General features: G+C 36.4%; 3 protein-coding genes across 5 annotated transcripts; all 3 read left to right on the top strand.

Annotated features, from left to right (window-relative positions):
• The first annotated feature begins 1,157 nt into the window (after window positions 1-1,157).
• On the top strand, window positions 1,158-8,611 carry LOC107802061 (OVARIAN TUMOR DOMAIN-containing deubiquitinating enzyme 6-like). Of its 3 annotated transcripts, none has more exons than XM_016625499.2 (9): window positions 1,158-1,382; window positions 2,022-2,989; window positions 3,367-3,528; window positions 6,151-6,228; window positions 7,047-7,125; window positions 7,252-7,397; window positions 7,592-7,657; window positions 7,749-7,923; window positions 8,049-8,494. In XM_016625499.2, the coding sequence occupies exons 2-9, from the start codon at window positions 2,315-2,317 to the stop codon at window positions 8,261-8,263; spliced, it is 1,596 nt and encodes a 531-aa protein (XP_016480985.1). In that variant the 5' UTR covers window positions 1,158-1,382; window positions 2,022-2,314; the 3' UTR covers window positions 8,264-8,494. The 3 variants fall into 3 exon arrangements, with proteins under 3 accessions (XP_016480985.1, XP_016480990.1, XP_016480986.1); XM_016625500.2 differs by having other exon boundaries at window positions 1,213-1,418; XM_016625504.2 differs by lacking the exon at window positions 3,367-3,528 and having other exon boundaries at window positions 1,187-1,382; window positions 8,049-8,611.
• A 1,095-nt stretch (window positions 8,612-9,706) lies between these two features.
• On the top strand, window positions 9,707-18,521 carry LOC107802058 (mRNA-decapping enzyme-like protein). The gene is made up of 8 exons (XM_075244547.1): window positions 9,707-10,027; window positions 10,106-10,146; window positions 10,255-10,304; window positions 11,476-11,620; window positions 12,223-12,279; window positions 12,926-13,052; window positions 14,123-14,596; window positions 18,077-18,521. The coding sequence occupies exons 1-8, from the start codon at window positions 9,869-9,871 to the stop codon at window positions 18,131-18,133; spliced, it is 1,110 nt and encodes a 369-aa protein (XP_075100648.1). The 5' UTR covers window positions 9,707-9,868; the 3' UTR covers window positions 18,134-18,521.
• Window positions 18,522-19,879: 1,358 nt separating this feature from the next.
• On the top strand, window positions 19,880-21,603 carry LOC107767419 (photosystem I subunit O-like). The gene is made up of 4 exons (XM_016586428.2): window positions 19,880-20,065; window positions 20,296-20,368; window positions 20,472-20,651; window positions 21,331-21,603. Exons 1-4 carry the CDS (start codon window positions 19,978-19,980, stop codon window positions 21,425-21,427), a joined length of 438 nt encoding a protein of 145 aa, XP_016441914.1. The 5' UTR covers window positions 19,880-19,977; the 3' UTR covers window positions 21,428-21,603.
• The last annotated feature ends 240 nt before the right edge of the window (window positions 21,604-21,843 follow it).

Genomic DNA, 21,843 nt, shown 5'->3' with positions numbered 1-21,843 from the left:
TAGTCTAACAAGGCCAAAAAATCAATAATTCCCTTATATCTAAAATGGGAACCACCACCACGACGCTTCTTTAAGCTTAACACAGATGGGGCCATGAGACTATCTAATCTAATCGCAGGTTTTGATGGAGTTATCATGGATGACAAATGGAATTGGGTAAAGAGATATGCATGAAACATAGAAGCCACTTCGGTGGAACAATAACATTGTTGCGAGGACTACAACTAGCTTTAGTTCATAAGCTTACACCACTGAAAATCAATATGGACGTTGCGGAGGTAGTTACCATGCTACATATCCCCTCTACCATTTATTCACATGTGCTTAATGATTGCAGATACCTAATCCACCAGCTGGGTGATCCACCAGTGAAACATGCTTACATGGAGCAAAACATAGTAGCAGACCAGCTAACTCATTTTGGAATGGAACTTATGGGGATTAATATCACCTTTTTGGAGCAACCACCACTTTTTGTTATGGCAAACGTAAAAGCTTACAAGCTGGGGTATCTACGAAGCAGACATAGTAGTAGTCACTTTCCAGTGCAAGCTTATTCCAAATCCTTTTGTATAACGTCCGATAATGCTTCGTCTAGTCGGAACAACTCTATTAGTAAACTAAATAGGATATTTTGTACTACTAGTAGTCAAGTTCCATATGTTTGTAATTCTGTTGCACAAATATAGCTCCCTGTAACGCTTTTTTAATTAATAGAAGTAGTCTTCTAAACCCAAAAAAAAAAGAAATTAACATGAATTTTTCTTTAATATAATAAAACTAAAAATTTAATTACTATTTCAAATTTTTTTCAATTTTTTTGGTACAATGAAAAGTTCAAGATAAAAACTTTTAATTTTTATCGTAAATTACATCACTTAATAAATCAGTACAATAATAATAACTCAGTAAAATTTTACTAATGGGATGTAGGAGGGGTAGTGTGCGTGCAGAACTTATCCCTACAAAAAAAATAAAAGGACAAAAGGAGACAATATTAGTAGAAAATGAAACTCCATATGTTTGAAAACATTTCCACCATTCCACACGTGCAAAATACTGCGCTTCCATGTACACCACTTCACGGAACGTTGACCGGACCAAGGGGGTCGCCAGTAAAATTTCGAAGTGACGTGGCCATTTCTCCTCTCTTTCTCCCCGCCTTCCATTTTCTCACAAACTTTACCCATTTTCGCCACCTAAAACACACACACACACTCTAGAAAACACACTCTAGAAAACACACTCTCTACAAATACATAAATATATACACTATCTTTCTTGGCCTAGAAGGTAAATTGCATTCTCTTTTCGCTTCGCAGATTATATACTAAACCCTAGCCAGTGAGAATTTCTGCTTCAATTAGGTCTGTCATAATCAAGTGAGTACCTAATTCGCACACTAGGGTTTCCAATTTGTAAGCTCTGGCGCCATTCCTTGTTTAATGCGTCTTCATCTTTATTGATCGTGTCTGTGGGATTTAGTTATTCTACTATTGGCCTGCCTTTGTTAAAAAGTTTGAACTTGATGATCTCTTGTGAATTATTTTATCTAATTTGTCTACTTGGATTTTGAATTTACTTAGTGTTTCTGAAAGATTTTAATAGTACAGGGTATTAAGTCTTTGATTTAGAATGGAAATACATGTGTGCCTGAAACTGAGTGATAGTATACGGGTATTTAGCGTAATATACCCTTGTTTTGATGTATTTTTTACTTATTCTATTTACTTGCCATCAGTGTTTTTAGTTGTGTTATAGATTTGTATGTGGGATAATTATGAATATATGATATCTAATAAAATTATAGAACCCCTAAATTGTTTAGCATTGGAATGCATTGGGTTCGGGGAGAGAAGATTGGTTAAAGCGGATCATGTATCTGTCTGTATTAGTTTTGGGATTGAGAAGTAGTTGATTTATATTTATGTTCTTGTGGTGTAAGTGATGGAGTAGGATTACTTTTAAACTACTATTCTTTTATCTAGCATTTGGTGATGATTAGTTGGTCGTAATTGCAGTTTTAAGCACGTGGCTTACTTTTGGGAAATTTCAAGGAACATAAAGAGAAGAGGCTTTGTTGTGTCAAAGAAGATTTTTGGAGTTGAAGGTCTCATGAGAATATATACGGGAATGCAGAAAGTAGTTCGCGAGGATCAAAAGGAAGTAGGCTGCTGCAAGAAATCATTCAGTAAAGGTATTGGTGTGACCGCCCCAAAAGCCAGAAAGCGTGACAAATTGAAAGTGTTTCTCTAATTTGGGTAAAGGCAGAGTGGTTATTTTGTGGTTCTGTAGTTGAAGAAGGGCAACAATAATGACACGGATACTTGTTCAGCGAGGTTCTACAGGGTCTTCATCGTCGTCATCAAACCAGAACAGGTCATCAGTTTCACTCCCTGAATCATCTGCATCTTCTTCAGCTCCATTGCAGCCACAGGCTTCTAGCACTAGTCAGGTACCATCAGCTCTGAAAGATGACGAGTTGGTAGGAGAATTTCCAGAATCTATTGTCTTGGATGAGTTTTCTGTTGGTTCTTTCAACCACAAAGGTGAAGGTGACGATGCTTCATTAGAAAACTTCAGCAGTGACAGAAGCCACCTTGAAGAAAAGATTATTGACAATGAGAAGATAGGTGATGGTGCTTTTGTCTGTGGGGACTCTGTAAAAAGATCTAGTGGTTTAAGTGTTGAGGCAGCTGAAAATGAGGGAACTTCTGTGCAGGGGGCTAAAGGTAGTTCGTGTCCACCTCCACCTCCTGTCCCACCTCCTAAACCTATGTCTCTAAGCTGTAGTCCAAGGGAATTTTCATCAGGTAGTTCAAATGCAGTGCGGTTAGGATGTAGGGAACTTGTTGGGCGGCCTAATGTGTCAACTAGGACTTCATCTACGGGATCTAGGCCATCCTCTCCACGGTCACACAGCGAAAGTGAAGGTTATAATAGTGCCGATGAGCAGAACCCCAAATTTGGATCCTCACGCAATGATATGGTAAGTCCAAAATTATCTACTAGAAACTGATCAAGGTTGCAGTTTATGATCCCCTTGTCTGTTTTGGGAGTAGAGTTGGTCATTACTTATTTTTGTTTTTATAAGCATGTGCTTTTGGAAGGTTATTATCACTTTATTTCTTAAGCACATACAATCAGCAATACATTGTTCTGTGCAAATCGTGCATTCTAAACAGTTAGTGGCCGTTTATCCCGTATGCGGAATGACAAGTTTGAGCAAGCACAAAGTGGAATGGTCATTCCGCTCATGTAGTTTGGCACGAGTGAAGAATGATCTATCTAGTAATTCACAAGTACACTGATTTGACTAGCAGATTGTACATATCTGAAATTGCAAACTTGACAATTTTGTTTTAGGAGAGAGAGCACCAGTTTGAAAGTGATATTAGAAGAGCGAAAGGCTTAGAAGTTAAGAAAATGCTGGAAGATGGGAACTGCCTCTTCCGTGCAGTTGCTGACCAAGTATATGGTGATTCTGAAGCTTATGATTTGGTCAGGCAGATGTGCATTGACTACATGGTAATGATTCTACTAAACGTTCTGTTATAAATGCGATTTGATTTGTCTACTTCATTTATCTTTCTTTTGCAGGTCGAGAAATTTTATTACTTGATTTTAGTTTCTTGTAGAAACGCTGTTTGTTAACATGCCATTAGATAGGGAGATGAAGCTAGCATTTTGTTTTGTGCATCAGAGGGCCATCAGTTATATCAGCTCTCTCCTTGATTTGTTAGTTATGAAATTTGGTCGACAGTGACCTGGTACGATTGAGAGTAGAAAAGGTGCACTAACAGAATAAACATAGTACGTTATGCTTGATGCAGAGGTAGATTCAGAAAAGTGATTGATCTTGTTCCTAAGCCTCTGCTTTGGAATCAAATACTGAATCTGTTAATTTGAGAGCCAAAGTAGTTTCCAATATGTCTATCTATAGTAGGTTCTTGGCATGCCGGGGTATCCTTTGTTGCATATTTTTTAATATCTGAACTAAAGTATCTTTTCCCCTTGACTGACAACATTTGTCATTTATGGTTTGTGCATTATATTCTTAATGGTGTAATTTGAGACTAGTCTTATGATGTTCAAATCCCTCCAAGCACCTGCGCTTGCGCAGAGCTGTGTTCTAGAGATGGTGGGAGCATTTCATAAATTGGTTAATGGACATAAATTTTTTATCTTCCCATCTATAGCCACTCCCTGTACATTTAAGAGAGCCGAAATTGTTCTTTCAGATCTTCCCATCTATATCCTCTCACTATTCTATCTAGAGAATACTGAAACATTTTGTTTTATCATGAAAAGGACATTTTCTCTCTGATTATCTAATTTATCATTGAAGCATATTTAAGTTAGTGATTGGAATTCATGATATAAAGTATGAATGTCAAGTAAATTTGAAAAATCTGTCTAGAGAAGAAAATTGTTATATGGAATCAAGAGAGGGTGGGTTGCGGTAGCTTGACCGTCGATGTAAAAAATCAATCCTTGATGAATTTCTTAAACGTTAAATTTGTTTGGGAATGTTCATCTAGACGTGCTACATCGGCATTCAGGTTTAGTATTAAATGGAATAGACATACCATTATATTGCCTCCTGAATAGAGCGAAATGAATAGGGAGGATTCATATAGCCAGAGCTTTTTTTTTTAATAAAGTAAAGTATTCATATAGCCAGCACATATAATTGGGATGGATTTGGTTGGTTGATTAGTTGACTGATTAGAATGCAAAGAAGCAACAGAATTATTTACCCCAAGAGAAGAAAGAGGAACAACTGATATTCGTATAGCATTTTAGTGTTTGTTGCTAGTTTATTGTTCCCTTCTAGAATTTCTTGAAACCATTAAATCATTGCCTCTTTAATAGTGTTAATATTTCCCCGTCCTGTTGCCAATGATAATTCCCATGCTTTGTTCCCCAGCTTCTTTTTATCAAGCTTTTTCCCTTTTCGTCTGGACCAACCACCTTCGAAACTCGGGGATAATGAGCCCACCCCTCTACTTCTCCACTTAAAATACTAGGCTTAGTTTTAAACCCTCAGGGGTTGGCCTGGTGGCAATTGACTTGAGCCTTGGGGTTTGCTCCCTTTCAAGGTCTCAAGTTCGAAACCCACTGGGTGCAAACAATTTCTGAGGGCCATCGGACTGGGTAAAACCTGAATTAACCGTGGTGCACTTGCGGGAAACTCCTTGCCGAGGGCCTGTGCACCCCCGGGATTAGTCGGGTCTCAAAGAGACTCGGACACCCAGTGCAAAATCAAAAAATACTAGGCTTAGTTCGCATGATGCAGTGCTCGAACCTGCGACCTAAGTCACCAACCCCTCAACCTTTGCCACTTGAACTGAGCCTTGCGGGCATCCTCTTTTTATCAAGCTACCTGGTCGACTTAGCTTTTCTTTGTCTTTACAATAATCCTCAGTATGATATCCTTCCAACGGTATGTGTATGATTCTTCCTGAAGCAATGTGATGGGCAGGGCCAAAGATGAGCTTCATTTTTCTTTGAGGGTAGGAGGGAAAGCTTAGTTTAGTTTCTGGTAGTAGGGATTAGGGATGTGTAGATAGTGGTGGTTTTCTTGTAAGAGGAAATGTTCTAAGTTTCGTGGCAGACTCCATTTTTCCTTTCTCTTCCAAGATATGTAACCATTTTCCATTATTTTAATGGTTTAGTGGAAGGAAGCCTGCAGTTCATTTAGCATTAGAAGTTGAGGGACCCTTTCTCTACAGTTAGCAAAGGTACTAAGCCTCATCTAGCCAAGTGCCGGTTAAATTTGAAACTTATCCTACAGTTTAGTGTGCTCTAAGATAATAAAAAGAAGAGGCTAAAACATTATCTAGAGTTAAGGTTATGGTGCCTTGTTATTTGCTTCTGGTTGGGGCATGGGTGATGGAAGATGTAAAGGTGCATATTGTTACTTTTTGGTTTCCGTTTCATGATGTCGTCGTCTTGCCTAAGTCATTATTGGAAGTTTCGCTGAATAGAGGTTAATATCTACGTGCTTGATGCATAATCTCCTATCCTTTTGTTCCTTTGTGTATATTGTTGGTGCGTCTGTTTCTTAATCATTTATATGGTTTTCTGCACAGCCCAATAACTTATTTACTGTGTCTTTATTTATTCGATGAGCATCTTCTGTTGTAGGAGCGCGAAAGAGACCACTTTTCTCAGTTTATAACTGAAGGATTCACATCCTATTGCAAGAGAAAAAGGAGAGACAAGGTATGTTATGTGGTTATTCAGAAATTCTCTCTCCGAATCATTATGTTGCTTGTGTCCTATCTTGGCGCAAGCAGAATTGGAGCACTTGTTACGCATAACTGAAAAAATTGGTATCTGTTGATAGAATCTCTCAGGATGCAGGATGACGCATTTTCTAGGTGATGATCATTAGAGACAGTTTTAGTGTTTTTCGGAACTATGTCAAGTCCAACACAAAAATGATGAAGAGATTGCCCAGTGAAAAAATATCTGGTTACTGCGATGTGAATTCACTTTTCTTTAGTTGTTTGTTGAATAATTTCAAACTGCTAAGTATACTATTCTCATCGGAACCTCTAATGTTTATATTCTACTGTTAGTTATTTGCTAATTTCTTTATGATGCATATGATTATCTCGTATGCTGTATTGCCCATTGTATTTTCAGTTCCTTATTTTCTTTTGAGTGGAGGACGGTGATTAAATTGTGTTTTTTCCCTTAAATGAATATTTAAAATTTCCTTTCTATTTCCCTATCCCGAGGAGAATGGGGTGTTCAGCCTACCTGCACCAGCGTTTCTGTTTTCGATCATTTTATGTTGGTTTCTGCTGCTTGATTTTTCTTAGGTTTACTTCTTTACTTTCTAGGAAAAGATTAGATTAAAGGACTCATATAGACTGAAAATATCCATTTCTTTTAAAGATTTCTGCTATTTTTCGCTCTCGTGGATCGTGTTTTGCTTATCTATTATCCATCCATTTATCTGTGTGCATATCCTTCTTTGTTTGTCAGTTCTTTGTTAGACTAACCAGACTAATGTTTTCATTTCTGGGTTGGAGGTTTACGGCAACAATGTGGAAATCCAAGCGTTATCTGAAATGTATAACCGCCCTATCCATATATATTCTTACAGCATCGGTAAATTCGCTTTCTGACTTTTGGTTGTTCTTTTTGAAATGAGATGATGTGATGATTGTGATGCTCAGCTTTGTGGACTTGTCTCTGTTAGTTGCTTGCATTAAATTGTGGAATTTGCTGGTGCAGAACCAATGAACACGTTCCATGGAAGTTATAACTCAGACAGCCCTCCTATCCGTCTCAGTTATCATCATGGAAATCATTACAACTCCCTTGTTGATCCTTGCCGATTAACAGTTGGTGCTGGGCTTGGGTTTAGCTCTCTGCAAGGGGTAAACTCTCGAATTGCAAACAAACATGTTAATCGCTTTGCAGTCCTGTAATGAGATAACTTAGTAGGTTATGAAGCTGATTTTTCTTTACATATTAACTTTAGATTGTCATCATTAGTCTTTTATAATGATATGTTGTTTCTTTGCAAACCTAGCTGTTAGTTTCAGATATATATTTTTTATTTCTCCTGCAGACAAACATCGACAAGGATAAAGTAAGAGCTGCAATTAAAGCTCAACAGGACCAACAGATTAATAACGTTAAGTACCTAGAAAGTTCAATTTCATGAAATGATTTCCAAAAACATGATGCTCCTGTGGTCTTTATTTGGTTAAATGGTTCCATTTCAGGCGCTTCTGGCTGAAGGACGCTTCTACTCAGATCTTGAGCTCACTGAAAAGGAGATGGAACGCATGGTGATCGAAGCTTCTAGGGCTGAGTATATTGCTCGTGATAGGTTTAGACAACAGCTTGGTTGTCAAGAGTCTTCCACATCCGGAGCTGAGCCATCATCTTCAGGAGCTAGTAAGTTTGAGCTTACATTTGATGAAGTTTAAAGTATCTTACATTATTTTCTAGGTTGCACCTCTATCGATGTAAGATCAATAAGTTTGCGGGTTTGAACTGTAAATTTTAACATTGAATTGTAGGGTCATCTGGAAGTGAGATACGGCAGGAAGGTGGGCCCTGCTTGCCAGATTCCACCTTTAGCGACTGCATCCAGATTATGCTGTCGATGGGTTTCAGCTATCCACGAGTAATTGAGGCTTATAGCATATTTGGGGACGATGTGGATTCTATGGTTTGTTATCTTGTAGAAACCAGCAGTAGCAGCAGACGCAGCAGAGGAAAAGCAACTGAATGACGAACCGAGTCCGGAGTTAAATGGATGACAGTGTCTTGTGTTTTTCTAAGTACAAGTATTTGCTTTGTCTTGAGATTTCTATCTTGTATGGATCGTCCAATATGTTTCTAAGTGAACTTTGAAGCTTAGTAATACTTGTTGTGCTGCTGCGCTACTGTTGGTATGTCGATTACTTGTGTATGTGAATAATGCCATGCAACTTTAGAGAGGAAAGTTCTCACCTGCTGAAAATTGTTTTTCTTGAGCCTAGGGTCTTTCGGGGTAAGGTTTGTGTACACTTTGCCCTCAGACCCCACAATGTGAGATTATACTGGATGTTGTTTTATTGTTGTAACTTTAGAGAGTAAACTTGTGCAAGGCTTTTGCTTGATTTTTTTTTTTTTTTTTTTTGATAGGTCCTTCACTTTAGTGGTTTAGAGACTATCAGAAAACAAAATCATCCAGTGCTGGTTGTCATATGCCTCTTCATCTTATATTCCAGGCTAGATGAGAAATATCAAAATTAGTAAAAAAAGTATTTACAGTCACATGGATAGACTCGAATACTTGCACTCTTACTCCAGTACGAAATGGAAAACTCTACCCTAAAAACCTGTAAGATCATTGAATATTACAATTGCTTAACCTATCTCTCAAGATTTATATACTTAGATATTGTTGTAGTGCTCTTTGACTCACTTTCAAAGTATGGAGCATAATTTCTTGAAAACTTCGCGTTTGTTTAAAAAGATGGTGAATTCTTTTTTCAGAATTTTTCCTTTAATTTTTGAAACAAATGCCACCTAAATTTTACAATTTTAGCTCTATTTAATAAAAATATATTGTCTGACATTCAGTTAATTATAGAGAAGTATTGTGTACAACAATAGCGAAGTACTCGACGTAGTCACATTCGATTAAAAAAAGAAGAGTACGAGGTAGATTTACTTAAGTAATTAAGTACTCGAGGTATGAGATATATCACATGTGATTAGTTATTCCACTATTTATAAGGGATAACTAATCCCACCATTTTATTATAAAAGTTATCTTGCGATTAACTAGTATCCCAAATGAGTTATTTCTAAATTTGATCCCAAAATTATTATTTTTATCCTATGTACCAAATGACCCTTTAGTGATAATCAAAGCAATTAAAGAACATGAATCCATATATTATTCGGTGCTAGAAAGTGATATATTTTCAGTTAATATGTACCCAATTTTTCTTGCAAATTTTTATTTTTAATGTCTTAAAACGAAAATTCCCAGATTTTTCCATATAAAATATTGATAATAGAAGTAGAAATTAATAAAGAATTTTTACACAATCGTAGTCATGCTTCAGTCTCAAGCAAAAAATAAAATTAAACGAGAAGAAACTTTTTATAGAAATTTCTTTTACAGAAAAATATTGATAAAAATAATTTTTATAAGAAAAAAGAAGAAGAAAACTAAATACATGTGTCTATACCCTGACCCCTGTTCATCATCTCTTCCCTCTCTCTCATCAGATATATACAGCAAAGCACAGCTTTTCTTCAATCTGGAGCAATCCTAGGGTTTCTCTCACACTCGGAACCTCAGCTTACAGCTACTTTGCCGTTCTAAGATTCGGTGAAAATTATGTCACAGAACGGGAAATTAATGCCGAATCTGGACCAGAACAGCACCAAGCTCCTCAACTTGACGGTTCTTCAGCGTATCGATCCTTTCATTGAAGAGATTCTTATCACTGCTGCTCATGTTACCTTCTACGAATTCAACATCGATAACAGCCAATGGGTAATTCATTTTTCCGAATTTATTTATTTATTTTGCTCTTTCAATTTAATATAATTTGTAATTCAATTGCTTATACAGAGTCGAAAGGATGTGGAAGGATCTCTATTTGTTGTCAAGAGGTGAGTATTTAAAAACTCATCTTTAATTGAATATTTGTTTAAGTTTTAATTTTGAGGTCTGTATTTTTTTTTATTTTGTGATGATTAATTTTATAGAGGATGTTTCAGGAGTTCTCAACCGCGGTTTCAGTTTATTGTTATGAACCGAAGAAATACAGGTCAGTTTCAAAATTACTCTCCACTTGCATTTTGTGTTTGGTTGATTAGAACGTATCTTGCTTTTTCCCTGTTGAAAGATGTTCATGAAGTTATACATGATTGACTATTTGATGTGGAGACCCTGGAATTGTACTAATACTATTTATAGCCTTTACTGCATCACAACAATGTAAATTACATGACATTCACTTTGGGTCAGAGGTAGAGTTACCTTTTCTTCGGGCCTGTGGGGGGTGGAGGAGGTTAAGAATCCTTTAACAAATAAGTACGTAAAGATACTTATAAAATCCTTGCTTTAGCATTTGGATCGGTCACTTGCTTCACTCAGATGTGAATTTTTAATATGAAGGCTGGCCTTTCCTTTTGAAGTCATTTAATTGGATGTCAGTACAGATCCACAGAATGTTAATTGAATAAGCAGGAGAAAAGAATGCAGTTGGACTATCTTTGAATAAGAGGCGCCGTCTTAGAACATAAAATGCCTACTACGAGGAGAAGGGGAGGGGGGGTCTGGTCTCGTGGTAAGCTTATTAGTGTTACGAGAATGAAATGATGCCCCGGTTCGACTCAAGACCAAGAGTTCTTACAACTCGCACCAATAGTGGGCAAATAACTTCTCATTTGATAAAATTGGATACCTGAAGTCACTCATATTCTTAATAAAATTTCTGGCTTGCGTGTTGACTAATTAGTTATCAAATTACTAAACCCTGTCCACATAATATATATTCTGGCAGATGGAAATAACAATTCAATGTATTATTACTCAATAAACGAGAAGGAATGTGCACAACACTGAGGACTCTTTCTAACTTAGTTAATAAAAGAAAGAAAACCAAGTATCCTTTTCACATTTGCATGTTCTGAGGTAATTGACAGACACGAGAGATTTGGTTCGACAAGCCTCCTTTGCCCTTTCTACATGTGGCTTCACCACTAAGCTTTAGTTGAAACAATGCTCAACACTTTGCTATTAGTGCCTCTGTCTTGACACTAAACTCTGGGGTCCAATTCTACGAGTCATGCAGAAATGAGATTTGGTGTGTAAAGCTTCTCATATGAATTTCATATTTACTGATAAGTTGCAATAGAAAGTTTGTGAGTTTGCCTTCAGCGTGAGTACGTTTGTTCAATTTCTGTGCCTTACAAAGAGTTCATTCCTGTGTGCAGATAATTTGGTGGAGGATCTCCTGGGGGATTTTGAGTATGAGGTCCAGGTTCCATATTTGTTGTATCGAAATGCTTCCCAAGAAGTAAATGGGATATGGTTTTATAATCAGCGTGAATGTGAAGAAGTTGCAAATCTCTTTGACAGGTAATATTTCACAGCTTTTCTCTCCAGAAATGCTCCCTTTCTTCCCCACCCTCTTTTCTCTTTTGCCTTGGGTTGTCTTTTTGGTTTCAAAATGTATAGGGTGTTAATTCTAGGACAAAAGGTAGTTAAATTTGCATGATGCAGCATTTGAAGGACTCAATTGTTAATGCTTCTGATCTTGATTTGGGGAATGCATATGTGGAAATATCTGTGGTTACTAGATGATTCTAAGATATAGTGGAAAAATTGTTACTTATAAACAGTCCAGTGTATAAGCTAATGTCTAATAGGTCATAGCGTAGTTGCAGAAAATAAATTTAAAATATTTTAAAGCCCTACTTGATGCTTTGAAGAAACTGTAGTTCATAAAGTTAAGTTCAATTGTTAACTGAAGATTATATGGAACTGAGAATGCATGGAGCATTGGTGCCTAGTGTTGCAAACCAGCATTTCCAACAGCATACTAGTTAACTAAATTGTACAACCAGCTAATGAGAAGCAAAGGGATTAAAAGAAGTACCTTTCGGATCGTCTCATGCATTTTCTCTTTGATGATTAACTTTTTAAACCTGTCAATCAATTTAGTGTTTGCTGGTGATCAGGATACTCGGTGCATATTCCAAGGTGCCTACCAAGTCAAAAGTACCACTGACAAAAAGGTATTTCATTTCATGCTTACTGGAATTAAGATACTTCTAGCGAGCTTTTCCAAATAAAAATAAAAATTTAAGATGTTAGGGTATTAAAACAACTTCAGCATTTTTACAATTGCAACTTCAGCATTTTTACAATAATGCTTTTCATGATAGATTTCTTGACCTTTATATCGATTATTGTATTTCATCTTGACATTTGAAGAGTTGCGCCTAAGTTACATCTTACTGAAAAGGTGCATAATAGATAAATGTTGATGACATCCAGATGAAGGGACTTGGTCAATCAGATACTGTTTCAATTCTCAAGTCAACTCTTCAAATAGTAGAATTTCTTACCGCAAGTAAGCTGCCTGGTTTTGGGAGAAGTGCTAGTTAGTGGGTAGACATGTCTGCTTCTCACTCGATGCTTACCTGTCTGATTAACTTGATGAATGACCTGATATTTGGTTGAAGCAACCAGGGTGGTAGGTTAAGTAATGAACCACAAGGTGAAGAAGGAAATGTTTTAGGTCAACTTTACCTCCATGTTAACTTTTTGGAGTAATCTCTTTCACTCTGCTAGCCATTTGCTCAAATTCTTTTGACTGATGCCAGTTGCTGTTAATCGGTTTCTGAAAGGAACTTTTGGTTATCTGCAATTTTACTACAGTGAATTTGAAGAGCTGGAAGCAGTTCCAACCATGGCTGTAATTGATGGTCCTCTAGAGCCATCGTCATCTACTGCCTCAAATGCTCCGCATCTCCCTGAGGAAAATGCCTTTTTGAACTTCTTCAGTGTATGCTTTTTTATTCTCCCTTCTCTTTGCTCTTCTTCCAATATCTCGTGTCTGTTGTGCAAGATATCTTACTGAGGAATATCTTTTCCATGTGTCGGTGCCTTTTGATATTGTTATTATTCCTTTGGTTTCTGTTGATGATACTGATATATTGTCTCTTTTCTCTTTTCGTCTTCTTGAGCCGAGGGTCTTTCGGAAACAACCTCTCTACTCCCTCGGGGTAGGGGTAAGGTCTGCGTACACTCTACCCTCCCCAGACCCCACTAGTGGGATTTTACTGGGTCGTCGTTGTTATTGTGTCGGTGCCTTTTGAAGATCTTCAATTACTCTTGTTAGGCATTTGTTTTCAGATCTTTAGTTTTGTGTAGAACAACTTTTCTTTAGTATTAGTGGGGTATATATAATATGCATTCAATATGTTAGTCGAACACGTGATGGCTACTCTTGTGCATTTTCAAGCTAAACCTGTTATTTCATATTTGACCCCAATATACAAGGTATATAGGTACTTGGAAGCTGCATGTTTGTGTTTAAAAATTAAAGCACCCAAGGGTGTAGCTTAGTAGTCAATGAAGTTGGTGGAGAACCATGAGGTCTCAGGTCAAATCCCAGTGGAGACAAAAATACTAGGTTATTTCTTCCCATCTGTCTAAGCCATGGTGGACAGAGCTACTCGGTACCTGTGCTGTGGGAGGTAGCAGGTATTCGTGGAATTAGTTGAGATGAGCAAGCTGGCCGAACACCTCCGTTATTTTAAAAAATATATATACAAGGGTAGAACACTGTTTACACTCTAGGTAATGACTTGGATGAAGTCTCAAGGAGTACTAGGACTTGAACACAGGCCATGATAGGGTCAAGTAAAAAAGAAGAAATGGTCCAAGCTTGCTCTGTGCAGGAATTTCCTTAAAAATATTAATTAGAAATCCAGCCACCAGTTAATGATGTATGTTGGTAAGGGAAAAAACCATAAAGTACATAATAAATACTTCTTAAAAGAGAACTAGCTGGAAATTTTGATTTTTACTATGTTGTCTCATCTTGATTAAATTTGTGCTTTTCTTTTGCAGAATGCTATGACAATTGGGAATGCTCCGAGTACTACAGTTCCAGGGCAGCTATACCACTCATCTTCACCGGTCCTGCCTCCTCCTCGTCCTCCTGCTGCTGTTCCTCCCTCTTCAGCACCTGCCCTGATTCAATCTCCGCCTCTTTCAACTTCTTCCCTTTTGAGGCCCCTCCTTGATGCATCTGAATCAGACAGCAGTGCTAAATGGTCTTCAAATCTTGTGAAGCCATCATCATTTTTTGGTCCTCCAACTGCCTCTTCTCCGCTGATGCCTGCCGTTTCTTCATCTGTGCCCACTGCTCCTCCACTTCTTCCGCTTGGGAATCTCCAACGCCCTTATGGAGCTCCTTTGCTTCAACCATTTCCTCCGCCGACTCCTCCTCCATCTCTCACTCCTGCTTCTGCTCCTACCCCAAACTATGGACCTGTTGTTAGCAGAGACAAAGTGCGGGAAGCACTTCTAATGCTTGTTCAGGTATGTTTTCCTGAATTCCTTGGTTAGTTTGCTATGTTAAACATTCTTGAAGACATTAAGTTTTTTTTCCCCACCCGCTGTCCAGTACCCAGCTTGGGGCCCCTTCGCCGGAAAGTCCCACCTTTGGGAGGTTTTTTTTTTGGTGGGGTTGGGGGGTTAAAAGCGTTCTCTACTAAAATGATACAAATTAAAATACATGGAAGCAAGAAATTGATAAACAATCAAATAATAAGATAAGATAGCAAGGATAGATCTAGAAATAGAAAAGGAGGGGGAAGAGACTTAGAAAAAGAAGGGATAAACTAACAATTTAACTATAATTTAATTACTAGAATAAATCCATGGGAGAAGAGAGGTGAACTCATACATGGAAATCCACACATTGGATTAATCCAAGAGAGGTTCAAAGAGAGAAACTAGGGAACAATCCCCAAAACCTTACCCAACAAGGTAATTCTTCTATTATCCAAAATCCAGCTCTCTACAAATGAACTCATCCTAATCTAGATCTAGATAAGGTAGAGAAAGACATAAGTACCCCTTAATGGGCCTAACTATTATGCCTTAAAGGGAAAACTTGAAGCCCAAGTATTTCAATTGTCGCAAGCATGGCCTAGGTCTACATGCTTGCGTACGTGGCTCACGTGTACGGTGGTCGCTGGACCGGTTCGTATCAAAAGGCGACTCCATTTTCAAGGGTCGAACGTGAGACCTCTGGTTAAGGATAAAGGGGTACTTACCACCCCACCACAACCTCACCATAACTTTTGAAGATGAACACATTCAACTTTTAGTAATCTACAGTTTATTACTTTTGTCCTTGTAATGAGAGATTGGTATCGCAAGGTTAAGCGCTCTGCTGAGTGGGTATACTAAAGGAAAACAATCGTTGTAACTTGCATAGCTATATGTGGAACAAACCACATTGTGAATGTCAGTAAGAATACTCAGCAATCACTTTTAGGACTTGGTTTTTGTAGCTTCTCTCGTTTCCTCTCATTCTACATGTCATAAGCTTTCATCTGGAGGCATATCTGGATGCCATTCCACTGAGAAGGATGATGACATTTAAGCAGTGTAGGATGTCTATATTTATACCTTTATGTGTGTGTGTGTGTGTGTGTGTGTGTGTGTGTGTGTGTGTGTGTATATATGGTGTATCTGTGAACCTGTTAGCATCTGGTTGCTCTTGCATTGGACATTTGACTAGCTAATTGGAAATTTACACCACATAACACTAAAGTGTTGATTGGTTACATATTTTTTAAACTGTTTATTCACGAAAAAGGATATGTATGACGTGACAGTCACAAGTAGTGGTGGCAAAATGGATAGAAAAAATAGTTAGCTATCCATATTATACACTAAAAAATTGTGTTGGATAATGAACTTTTTAAAAATGGGTCAAATATGGATAAGAACCATATTATCTACTTAAAAAATGGATAACTAATGGTTTTAACTTTTACATTTGTAAAAACTCAAACTGGGGGTTTCTCAAGTTTGGGAGATTAGGAATTCTCCCAAAAGTGATCATATTCAAAAAGCCATGGATAATATGGATATCCATATTATCCGCCGGTTAACCCATTTTCTATCTGTATTAAATATAGGTCGGGTCGGTAATTCAACCATTTTTGCATTACCCGTTTTGACATGTCCATATCCGACTCGCCCTGCCCGTTTGCCACCCCTAGATCACAAGTGTGAGAACAATCGGAGGAGATACAAAGGAGTTCACCATAATTGTGACTTTACGTTTTGGATCTTCATTGAGCCTGGTTTTCTTTACCAAAGTATGGATTAGGTAACTACAAAATGGGGTTTGATGGTGCATATTATTCGTTGATGATATCATGTTAATTGAGGAAACCAGCGAGGGGGTAAACTAAAACCTGGTACTAGGAGAGGCACTCTAGAGAATGAGGGATTTATCATAAATAGAAGTAAGGTAAATAATAATATTGGAAATTTAGTCTTCACAAGAAGAACAATAACTGAAGTCACATTGAAGGGGTCTGTGTTGACTAAATGCAGAAATTTCAGTTCCCTAGGCTCCGTCTTCCAAGAGAATGACATGAAAGATGGAGAAGTGATACAGGAGCTTTATGTGTGTAGAATGTCTCTGAGTACAGCAATGTTATGTATGAATGAATATGGGCTTCTTCACTGGATAAGTGTCGTATAAATGTAGATGTTAAGATGGATGTGCGTCATACAAAATTGGACAAGATTAGAAATAATCACATCAAGAAGAGCTGAAGAGGGTGCAAGTAGCACAAACATATGATAATAGGAGAGGAAGTTGTCTGGAATAATTTGCATGGCTGCATAGACCTTCAAACGCATTTAGTGAGTACCAAGTAGTACAAACATAAGATAGTTGGTATTTTGTATAATAGTTTGTGCATTTTGCTTTAAGGAAATCAAAAGATAGATGACCTTGTGTTTCTTTATGAAACTCCTTATTCCACTATCAAGATTTTCCATATCATATGTATTTATTTGTGAATTCCTCCTCATCAGATTTTTCCCTATTATATATGGTCCTATTTTATTGGTACTGTTAAAGCATGTTTGCATTTCTGTAATAGGTTAATACTTGCTTACAGCGGGATTAACTCTCAATTCAGATGCTTTGAAAAGCCTGTTAAAATTGATTCCAGGATTCTTGATACGAGAAAATGAATATCAATCTGTAAAAATGTCAAGTTCCTTTCTGCATGAAATCATTGGTCAACTAGCAGTTTTTAGGTACTAGGTCTGAAACGATTCACTTTGTGGCTGGTGAAATAATAATATTACTGACATGGCGCTACATATCAGCATGATATCGTTGTCTTTGTCCTTTACCACTCCAATAGGGAGGGAGGGAGGAAAGATTGGTCAACATTCAAGAAAGAAAATAGTGTCAATAATACAGGAATGAACAGAATTGAATAAAAAGCATCTTTCATAAAAGCAATCTATGTGCTTGCTTGTGGACCCAAACAGTAGCAAAATATAATGGCTAAAGCTTTCTAACTGCTGTGCAATTTGATAGTGACAGTCCATTGATAATCCTTAAAACCATAGAGGAAACCATAAATTTGTTGGCTTTTAAGAAGAATGTCTAATTAGCTCCTTGTGCTCTACCAAAACCACAGAATTTTGCAGGGGAACAGATAAAAGCTCGGCTGTAAAATACAAGCATGCTGAACAAAATATATAGTTCTAAGAATTTGAGATGCAGGAACAATGAAAAGGTTCTGAATTCAGTTATTGTGAACTAGTGAGCGACTCCTCTAGTAGTTGAGGGGCTATTGTAGTAGCGTTCTAATCTCATGGGTTATTCTATTCTTGATAGAGTTGCTGGTAATGTTTATGTCTTTTTTTTTTTATTTTCCTATTCCAATTATTCGTGTGCTTATTCTTTCCTGTTACAAGCCTTGATTTGATATGCTCTCTTCTGGTCTTTTCATGCCTTTATTTCCATAACAGGACGACCAATTCATTGACATGGTATATCGGGCAGTGCTAAATGCTCATCATTCATAATATGAAGAGGAACTCTTCTAATCTGTCTAATGAAATTTCAATACATCGTGTTTACTGGAGCTGAAAGAGGATCAAGTGGTCAAGTGTATAGGGGGGTTCCTTCTGTTTATGGTGTCTGTGTGAGACCCGCTATGTATAGTTATAGTTTTTTTTTTGTTTTTTTTTGTTTTTTTTTTGTTTTTTATTTTTTATTTTTTGCGTTAGTTTTTGGAGTTTAACCTCTCTGATATATAGTTGTTTTCGTTTGTGGGTTTTACCTGTCTGGACACTGTGTATGTGTTGCCAGCCTTGGCCTGTGCAAACAATTCTTATGATGATCTTAGCCTGGTCCGGTTCAGTACAAAAAAATTAAGAAAACTAAAGACAACCTAATTGGTACTTGGAGAAAGTTTTCTTTACGAGTATAAAATCTTATTCTTTAACATCTATATATATAAGTGGATGCGTAATATATTGTATCATCCAGAACATGTGTTTGATTTCAATGATTGTTACGCTTGAGATATGTCAAATCACTTGGTCCAATATTATAATATTTGGTTTTATCATCACAGGAAGTTTTTATCATCACAGGAAGTTAAAGCAATTAACATAACATGATTATAAATTAAAATATTTACAAATCTCGACTTTAATTATATAAAATGAAATATTTTTAAGAGAAAAGTTATGATGTAGGCGTGGGCGTTTTTACATATGTCTCGGCGAGGCGTAAGTCTCATAGGTATTTAATTTTTAATATTTTATATAATAATATAATGACAGTAAATATTTTTAAATAGGTAAAATTGAAGAAAATTATAAATAAGTGAAATATATTTATAGATATACTCCATCCCCACTAAAACTAGTCAAATTAATTCATTATATGCTACTTACAAGCACAAGTAGCTTGAGAGTTTTCTTTGTATTTGAAAAAAAAATAAAAATTAATTGTACGTTGCTTTTAGCAGATAGTAACAAACTAGCGGACAAGATAAAGAATTGAGTAACACTATAAATTAGGGCTTCTAGCAATAAAAAAAGGTCTTGACCTTTAATTTGATATTCAAGTTCCTTTTTTAAACTTTTGAGTAATTACCAGCTGACTTTTGAGATTTTGGGTATTATATTAAGGACTTATTCAACATTTATTTTTTAATTTTAAAAAGTCTCTTGGGCTTATGCCTCACTCCAAAAATGCGCCTCAACGCCTGGTATACGCCCGAATTGCTGGGAGTACGCCTCTTGAGACTTTCGCTCCACACCATCGCCTTAGGATAGTTTTGGTGCACCTCGCACCAGGGCTCGCCCCGAAAATACCTTTTAAATTGATGTATACATGAATATTTTATTTAAAATAATCTCCTATATTTACAAAATCAGCGCTATTAACATTATCAGAATGTAACGAGAGATGTTAAGCAAAAGATGATTATATGAGCTAGTCATAGTTTAAAGGATTTTTGTCATACATGATTTTCTAATACACATTTTTTATTTCATCTTAAATATGGAGTAAAATAATAGGATAGTTATATAATACTAACTGATGTCGGAGTTATTAATATGAGAATGAAAAATTGAAAAAAAGAGGAATTTCCCAATAAGAAGTAAGTAGAGCCCATTATCCAAAATACAGACCAGTTTATCCATAAAAATCCACATGGCAATAAGGCATTGATCAACAGAACATCTATGAATTTTATGAAAGAGACAACCCTACTTGTCACCACATATTTCCCAAATATCTATACTGTCCACTTATAAAATCCTCGATTATTTTCCTCCACTCTCTATTCCTAGTGACCCCTCTTGACACTAACTGAATTAATACTATTCAGAGAAAAGGAAATTAAACAAAAATGGCAGCAACAATGTCCACTGCATCAACTGTTCTAGGCTTAGTTAGTTCATCTCTTTCTTCTCCAAAGAAGGTTTGCCTCAGCTCAGGTATAGATTTTTTTGTTCCATCACGTTAAGTTGATTTACAATAATTTGTAACAAGCCTGATACAGTAACCTGAAAAAAAGTAATAACATTCTATAGCCGGTAAAATTGAACTTATGGTGTAAATATTTTAGTCTTAAATTCTTTGTAAAAGAGTTTAAGTTCTGTATACTGTCAATAACGTGTGCTTTTAAAATAAATAAATAAAATCTCTTCAATTTTTTTCTTTTTAGGCTTCTTGAAATCACCAGTGACAGCAAGAAACCCTTTAAGGGTAGCACAAGCTTCAGGAGGCAAATTTACTTGGTAAATGACTTGATAAAGATCCATACAATTGCAATGGTTGATATATTTCCATTTTCTTTTACCTATTTATAGATGATTGTTTTTACCACATGATGTTTTGAAGTTTTGAAAGAGACTGGCTGAGGAGAGATTTGAATGTGATTGGATTTGGTTTGATTGGATGGTTGGCTCCTTCAAGCATTCCAGTAATCAATGGCAAGAGTTTGAGTGGCCTTTTCTTTGATAGTATTGGCACTGAACTCTCTCATTTCCCCACTGGACCTGCTCTCACTTCTCAGTTCTGGTATACTCTCAACACATTTAATTTCTGCCATGTACACAATAATTGAAATTTCTTGTAAATTATATATATATATATATATATATATATATATATATATATATATATATATATATATATATATTGACGTAGATTATCGTTGAAAGAGGCGATGTAAGGGTGTTCAAATTTAAAATAAGTAAAAATAAATTCCGACAAAGTGTGTTCAATATATGTTATGTACTTCTAAAACCTAATATTTTACCTATATACGCTGTGTAATTTCCGACAAAGGGTGGTCAATTGATCACCCTAACCAAAGTGTAGCTTCGCCCCCTGATTGACGGTGTACAATAATTTATATATAGTAGGTTAGTTACCGAGGTGATGAATTACTATTATCATAGAGATTTACATATAATTATCTTATAAGTTACTTAATAATTGTGTGTATATATATATATCTTACGTTGTCGATAGAACTTAAACTCTTGAGAAAACCAATTTTCGATTTAGAACTACTGTGTTCTTCACGCATCTCAGGTTGCACTGGTTTTTGTAATAGTCCATACTTAAAACTTTTTCTAGAAAAGTTTGCATATAATTTGATATTTTTGAAGAAAATCGGGGAAGATAGTAAAAGTTCATTTTATAGTTCAAGAAATTTGTTGCAATTTTTAAATTGGATATGTGTTGTGGACAGGCTATGGTTGGTCTGCTGGCATTTGGGCTTGTTCATCTGCCTAACTTTTGGACAAATTGGATTCAAGGGACGGACTGAGGACTATTTCTCAAAGTAGAATATTTCCTTCTGAAAATTTGTGTATAAAAAAGAAATACGCTATTTCAGTTCCTTAGTTTTGGTATTTTCCCTTCATTTCAGCATGTTATGAGCGTGAAATACCTTCTCCTTTGCAAGTTTTTCAATTTTTGCGTTTATTGGTCCAAGTATAACATATGATATTGTGTTATTAAACTGCATCGGTTGTCCGCGTGTATAACTTATATTCCTTTTTTTTTAAAAAAAATTGTTAGCTCTTGATGACCTTAAGTTAACATTCCTATTGAAACGAAGCATTAGAGGTCTCAGGCTGATTATAATCAGGTAAAAATTTACTCGTAGCTGGTATTTACGTCAACTCAATGAATACATGATACGTGTCTTTTTGGTTAATGATTTAGTCAATGCTTTGCAAGCTGTTGAGCAAAGCAGGGC

This window comes from Nicotiana tabacum, chromosome 22, assembly GCF_000715075.1.
Source record: "Nicotiana tabacum cultivar K326 chromosome 22, ASM71507v2, whole genome shotgun sequence".
Lineage (NCBI taxonomy): Eukaryota > Viridiplantae > Streptophyta > Magnoliopsida > Solanales > Solanaceae > Nicotiana > Nicotiana tabacum.
The sequence above is the reverse complement of the archived record's forward strand: the minus strand, read 5'-3'. Positions and strand labels throughout refer to the sequence as shown.

Excerpts from the sequence above, each read along its gene's own strand:
- LOC107802061 (XM_016625499.2), top strand. The coding sequence starts at position 2,315 with ATGACACGGATACTTGTTCAGCGAGGTTCTACAGGGTCTTCATCGTCG. Across the intron at positions 2,990-3,366 it reads GATCCTCACGCAATGATATG|GAGAGAGAGCACCAGTTTGA; the intron begins GTAAGTCCAAAA and ends ATTTTGTTTTAG. Across the intron at positions 7,398-7,591 it reads GGTTTAGCTCTCTGCAAGGG|ACAAACATCGACAAGGATAA; the intron begins GTAAACTCTCGA and ends TTTCTCCTGCAG.
- LOC107802058 (XM_075244547.1), top strand. The coding sequence starts at position 9,869 with ATGTCACAGAACGGGAAATTAATGCCGAATCTGGACCAGAACAGCACC. Across the intron at positions 10,028-10,105 it reads ACATCGATAACAGCCAATGG|AGTCGAAAGGATGTGGAAGG; the intron begins GTAATTCATTTT and ends TTGCTTATACAG. Across the intron at positions 11,621-12,222 it reads GTTGCAAATCTCTTTGACAG|GATACTCGGTGCATATTCCA; the intron begins GTAATATTTCAC and ends GCTGGTGATCAG.
- LOC107767419 (XM_016586428.2), top strand. The coding sequence starts at position 19,978 with ATGGCAGCAACAATGTCCACTGCATCAACTGTTCTAGGCTTAGTTAGT. Across the intron at positions 20,066-20,295 it reads GAAGGTTTGCCTCAGCTCAG|GCTTCTTGAAATCACCAGTG; the intron begins GTATAGATTTTT and ends TTTTCTTTTTAG. Across the intron at positions 20,369-20,471 it reads TCAGGAGGCAAATTTACTTG|TTTTGAAAGAGACTGGCTGA; the intron begins GTAAATGACTTG and ends GATGTTTTGAAG.